This window comes from Austrofundulus limnaeus, unplaced genomic scaffold (genome assembly GCF_001266775.1).
Source record: "Austrofundulus limnaeus strain Quisiro unplaced genomic scaffold, Austrofundulus_limnaeus-1.0 Scaffold67, whole genome shotgun sequence".
Lineage (NCBI taxonomy): Eukaryota > Metazoa > Chordata > Actinopteri > Cyprinodontiformes > Rivulidae > Austrofundulus > Austrofundulus limnaeus.
Window position 1 is genome coordinate 1,658,713 of NW_013952469.1, and position 6,362 is coordinate 1,665,074.

General features: G+C 39.2%; 1 protein-coding gene across 1 annotated transcript in view; it reads left to right on the forward strand.

Annotated features, from left to right (window-relative positions):
• Nucleotides 1-4,354, forward strand: part of apol (apolipoprotein L) — a 9,158-nt gene extending 4,804 nt beyond the window's left edge. Inside the window, exons 2-4 of the mRNA XM_014010303.1 lie at nt 247-837; nt 919-1,035; nt 2,991-4,354. Of these exons, the coding sequence (XP_013865757.1) occupies nt 247-837; nt 919-1,035; nt 2,991-3,969 (1,687 nt within the window). The 3' untranslated portion in view covers nt 3,970-4,354. The remainder of the gene's footprint in view (nt 1-246; nt 838-918; nt 1,036-2,990) is intronic.
• The last annotated feature ends 2,008 nt before the right edge of the window (nt 4,355-6,362 follow it).

Sequence of the window (6,362 nt, forward strand, 5' to 3'; positions counted from 1 at the left end):
CACTTATTTACTTAACTCACTTACTTACTTAACTCACTTATTTACTTAACTCACTTACTTACTTAACTCACTTATTTACTTAACTCACTTACTTTCCGGTACTTACTTCAAAATAAAAGAGAAAGATGTCATGAAAGTGTGGAGAAATCTTAAAATAAACACTGTAGAAGATAAAAACCAAATTGTAGTTTCTGAAAGAGCTTTTCTTTTTCTAATTTCACAACTTTACCATGTTTTGTTTTACAGGAAGGATCTCCAGGAGGCCTTGCTCCACTACGCCACAGACACCATGAGCTTCATCCACACAGTGAGGGAATTCTGTGAGACGTTCCAMAAGTGGATGCTGTGGAGGGAGACGGAGCTGGACATGATGAGGGACATCAAAGACAGAGTCGACAGGATCGACCTGAGCTTCAGCCACGTCACGCAGTCGCAGAGCACAGGAAAGGCTTTTTGGGAATTTGTGAAGAACAAGTTCCAGATAAACGTCGACAACAAGTACGCAGAGCTGGAGAAGGAGCTGACTGAGGTGGTCAACGACACGCTGGAAGGTCTGGAGAAGCTCGGCTGCTTCCTGGATGCAGTGGAGAGGCTGGCGGTCACCTCGCTGCACGTGTTCGCAGACAACCAGGTGCTGCGCCTGCCGGAGGAGGTCGGCCTCGACAACGTTCAGGTCACCGTCACGGCCGCGCGGCTCATCTGTCCTCTCCTCCTGGAGTTCAAGAGAGACGACGACGTCTTCTTCCTGCCGAAACGGCAGAACTTAGATGTGTTGGCGTATCAGCTGGACCGATACATTCAGACCAGCAAAACCATCTGTGAGAAGATGGAGAAAAGGTAACATCTGGTAGATCAGTACAAATTATTATCAATGTGAAGAAATGTCAACCGTTAAACAAATGTTATTGTTTTTCTCAGCTGTTTCAGTGAGCTTTTCTTGAAAAAGATTGAGGACATTGAGGTAAACGTCGATGGTTTGTCTGAAAATGACGCTCGGAGGATGCTTGATCACATCAATCAGCTTGATGATATCAGGTATGTTTCCTCAGATGTTTGTCTAAAACAAATGTAATGTTCAAAAATAAAACCTGTTCAGGGTTTTATGGGGCAGATTTGAATTTAGGGCCTCAGCTCTGTTGAGTTTACAGTCCTACCCCTGGCATCTTTTAATATTAGTGAATGTTTAAACATCATTCACAATGACATCATTTTTTTGCAGCACTGACGCCTTACAGGTAAAAGGTCCTGGTTTCAATCCCCGGTTCGGACCTGGGGTCTTTGTGTGGAGTTTGCACATTCTCATCTCATCGTGCTTGTGTGGGTTTTCTCCGGGTACTCCAGTTTCCCCCACCCCACAAAGCATTGACAATAGTTTGCTTTCAGGCCCAGGCCTCAAAACAACGATAAAGTTTTTTTTCTTCTGTGCATTTCCCCCACCACCACCACCTATCATGTTCTGCAAGTTTAGTGCTATTTCAGTAATTTGTATATCCAGAAACTCGTGCTAACTTTWGGTATTTCAGCAGTTTATATATTTGAGATATTTACCTTTTTGCTGTCTTTTTTTAATTGAAAATGAATGGAGCATCTTCATCAACCTTAAAACCTTTTAAAATGTTAATAACTATTTCTGTTTTACCTTTTGTTCTGGTTCTGCTAACGTCATTTCTTGGTGTATATTCAATACATTTTCTAATCTTTCAATCTTCCTAATTGCATTTCCCCCTTTTTTCCCCTCTTTTCCTATTTCCTCTTTACATAACAAAAAAGATCACTGATGATGAAGAAATTAAGACGCTAATATTAAGTTATTTCTTCTTCTGAAGTGATAAAAAATTGTTTATTTTTTGGTTTGACTACACTTTATATAATAAAGCTATAAGGAAATTATTTAACAAGGGATCTCTTATTTTCAGTAAATATCTCTTCCATTTTTAGCTACTTTTTAGGTAATTGCAGCTAGTTTGAGCTTTATTTCAGCTAAATTGACCTTTTTATGGGCACTTCAGCTTGTGACTACTTGTCAGCAAACATGATGTGTTTCTTTGTGCTAATTTCAGCTACCTTTTTAGGTTTTTTAATAGACTATTTTCAGCTTTCTTAGCTATTTCAAAAGAAATTGCAAGTTTTTGTACTTCTTTTCTCATTTATGGTTCATGCTGAAAGTGTTTTGTTGAAGTTCTTTCATCGACTTGTAGCTCTTTTGCCAATTTTAGCTACCGATTTGCTGTTTCATGATTTTTTAAACCTTTTTTATTGATTTTTTTCATCTTTGTTTCCCTACTATTAGCAAAATGTGGGCGGCTGTGGCAGAGTGGTTAGGGTTGCTGGTTTGATCCCCCGTTCCAGCAGTCTCAGTCGTTGTGTCCTTGGGCAAGATGGCAGCCACGCCTCTGTCAGTGCACCCCAGGGCGGCTGTGGCTACAATGTAGCTTAGCACCATTAGTGTGTGAATGTGTGTGTGTGTGCTTTGGGTCCACATAGAGCTTGATAAAGTGCTGCAGAAATTGTATTATTTACCAAAAGTCAGTTCAAATTGAACTCACATTAACAGCTTTGCTTTTAAACATTTTTAGCTTCTTCAGCTTTCAGTAAAAATCTTTCAGTTTACTTTTTTTAAACTCCACATCATATTAAAGACTGTTTGAACTGGTGTACATATATTTTATACATTTTAAAGTTGAATTTTCTTTATTTTTTATATTTTATACTTAATGCATCTTTACACCGAAGCAAATTCCTAGTCTGTGAATCCTGTTTGTTGACAGTGGCAATAAAACTGATTCTGATTCAGTTTAAGCATCAACACTGCATTTTCACAGTATTTTATCTAGGTAATTTTATAATCCTCTGCTGAAGGTGACAGCAGAGCAACAATTTAACCATCAGCACACAATAATTTGTGTTTAAAGCTCTGATATGAAAGGTGCTGGCTGATTTAACCTTGTATTTCTGTATTTGATATATTTTTTACCCCTTCTCTCTCTCAGAACGGACCCGTGCTTCAGGACGGTGTTTTTGTTCCAGGAGAAATCCTCCGATGACTTCATCAGAGAGTTCAGCGAGCGTCAGCCCCGGATGTTGGAGTTTCTGGACGGTTTGGAGAAGAACGCCGTTCAGTTGGACAAGATGTGCAAAGGAGCAAAGATCTCCAGCGTGGCGGGCAGCTCGGTGGGGGCGGTTGGAGGTGTGCTCTCCATCGTTGGCTTGGCACTGATGCCGGTTACAGCGGGGGCGTCCTTGGCTCTGACCATAACTGGACTTGGGATGGGGATCACCAGCGGCGTCAACAGCTTGGTCACCACTGCGACAGAGATCGGCGTGAACCACACGCATCAAAAGAAAGCCAGCGAGTTGTTCCAAAGCTTTATGGAAGATGTGACGAAACTACAGGAAGAAGTGAGCCGACAAACCGTTTCCAAACTGGAAACCGGAGCCTTCCAGGTGGCTGTGGGAGTGGGCAACGTGGTCTGTAAAGCTGGAACTKTTGGGAAAAGCATCGATTCAATCACGGATGCTGCCAGTAAAGTGGTGGCTCAGGAAGGGCAGGCGTTACGGAGCATACCCAGGGTGGCCTCAGACATCCCAGATGTGGGTCAGGCAGCAGCTAAAGGGGCTTTCATTGCATCAAAGTCGGTCAGAGCCGGTATGATAGCAGTCAACGCGCTCTTCGTCGGCATGGACATCTTCTTCATCTGTAAGGACAGCATGAGTCTGGCCAAAGGCAGCGAGACGCACGTCTCCCAGTTCATCCGAGCCAGAGCTGCTCTCTGGAGCTCAGAGATCGACTCGTGGAGGAACATCCACGACTCGCTGACTCAAGGTCTCGAAACGTCTGGGAAAAAGGAAGCCGTTCTCGAGAGCCCGTTTTATCTGAATACTGGGATGGAGATACTGGAAGAAGTAGAGGAGGACCTTTATTCTGAAGGTGTGGAAGAAAAACAGATTAGCAGATGTGTGATACAGTAATATAACAGTTTTTCAACAGTGGCCCTTTTTTAATGATCAGTTAAATGAAGCTTTTAGACAATTGATTCAACATCCACCGATTTATTCAACTGAAATTCATTCTCTGGTAATAAATAAATAAATAAATAAATACTGTATACATATGTCAAAGTTCTCATAAAATAAAAACACTGGCAAAAAATACTTAACAAATATAAAGTATTTCTATTTTGATTGTTGTTGCTGAAACATGTCTTGGTACATCTGTTTATTGTCTTGTTCTGGTCTCATTTCATTTTGTACTGAAGATCATTTTTATTCTAAATAATGCAGTTTACAGTACAATATATCTTTGACAAATACTTACTTTTTTGACTCTGCTGATGATTTTTTAAAGTCTCTTTGCTTTAAACTGTTGATTGCATCATCTTGATGTAGAAAAARGATTTAAATAAAAAAACATTTGTAAAAAATACTGCCTTTAAAAAATACTTTCTCTCATTACAGTGAAAATTTTGAAAATTTCAACAAAAACAACCGAAGCAATAAGTGAATAAACTGTTTCTTATATCTTAATATGTGTTTATGCTTAAAAGCTCAGGATTTTCCACTGACTTAAACATTTAAAACACACACATCTGTTTCTAATCACATCGAACATTTTAAATGATGGATATAAAATGCTAAATTCAGTTTTTGTATCCATATAAAACAAATTTATTTTACAGGAATTAATCTCTTAAATATTTCTTTGGATACTTGTTACACTTCATGATGTTTTACTTTGTTGTTTTGGACTTGACAATCACTTTTTCATCTAACTGTATTTTTACTGTATTTGTCTTTGCAAATTTAAGCCTCGTGTTTTTTTGTTGCTTTAACTTTGGATCATAATCTGGTATAAAACTTTAACTTTAGTTTTTCTTTTAGGCCTTTTTCCATTTATATACACAACAATCTGTTTATGCAAAAGTCTTAAACTTGTGCAGCTACATTCTTTAAACACCTCAGATGTTTTCTGGATTGTAGGTCACACACACACACACACACTTACACACGTTTGCTCTCGAACCCTGTGGGGACCTTCCATTGACTTCCATTACATTTTTTAGACTTTATAGCCTAACCCTGACCATTTACCCTAAAATTAATTTTAACGTTGGTTCTAAATCTGACCTCCCACGCGTAATTTGCATGTGGACCCGTGGGGACCGGGCACTGGTACCCACAATGCACTTCAGTCCCCACGAGGCTGATTTTTTTGGGAAAATTTACCCCATGTTGTAGGAAAAACCTGTCCACACACACACACACACACACACACACACACACGTGTTCAGCTCCAGGTGTTTCCTCATTCACTATGTGGAGACTGCATTTGCCACTAAATACATTTCAGTCATTTTTTCCCTCATAAAATTATACCGTGTACTTTTCAGTGACACTATAATTATATACACGTCGTTTGTTTTTCTTTCTGCAGGTGTAGAGGCAGACTACACGTGTTTTCTCAATGCTTCTCTCTCCTGTTAACTCCTTCTTTCCCTTTTAATCTTTCACCTTCCTCCTTTTCTTTGCCATCCCCGTGTCAGTTATATAAAAGCAATCATAAAAGAATTTCTAATAGTTTAAATATATAACAAGTGCCGCATCACGGTGAAAGCCATGATGCGGCACTTGTGAATGTAAATCTGTTGGGCCTAATCTTGACACTCAGACATTAATTCTGAGTTTCATACTGCCATATAGCCATGGTAATGAGCTTAGTGTGAAAACAAACAAACCACAGCAGGCTTAACAGTACCTGATCAGAATGCATGGGAGGATGTGGTGGAACTCAGTGGACTCGCCCAGACCAGATGAGTCCAGTTCGAGAACATGTGCTGGTCAGTATATCAACAGTGGGCTTAACTGTAAAAAGGCTGTTTGTGCCCGGCACTGCAGACAGTCTTGGGCTGAGCTGCACGTAACACTGATTACATTATTTTAACATTAATGATTTTCTCCCAAATGCATTTGGTGATTTAATGTAATGATATTATTTTAATGGTGTGAAATTAATCTTTTAAACTAAGGTGATGTCTCCAGACGGTTTCCTCAGGGAAGCAGCTCAGGGAGGTCAGCGTACCTCGACAAAGTCCATAAAGAATAAGAATGAGCTTTTATTATAAGAAAACTTAGTGAAAGTTTGTAACCGTCAACTCCTGGTTGCAAAAAAAAAAAAAGATATAAAGCTAGGGTTTTTGTTTTCATTATAAATCAAACTCTAATACCGCTTAACTGATAAAAGAAAAAGCCTCAGTAACTGTTATTTCTAACATGAGAAGACTTTTGACAATACTTTTAGTAAATGTCTTTGTTTTTGTGAATAAAAAAAAGTTTTACTTCAGGGCAGAATAAACAACAATTACAAC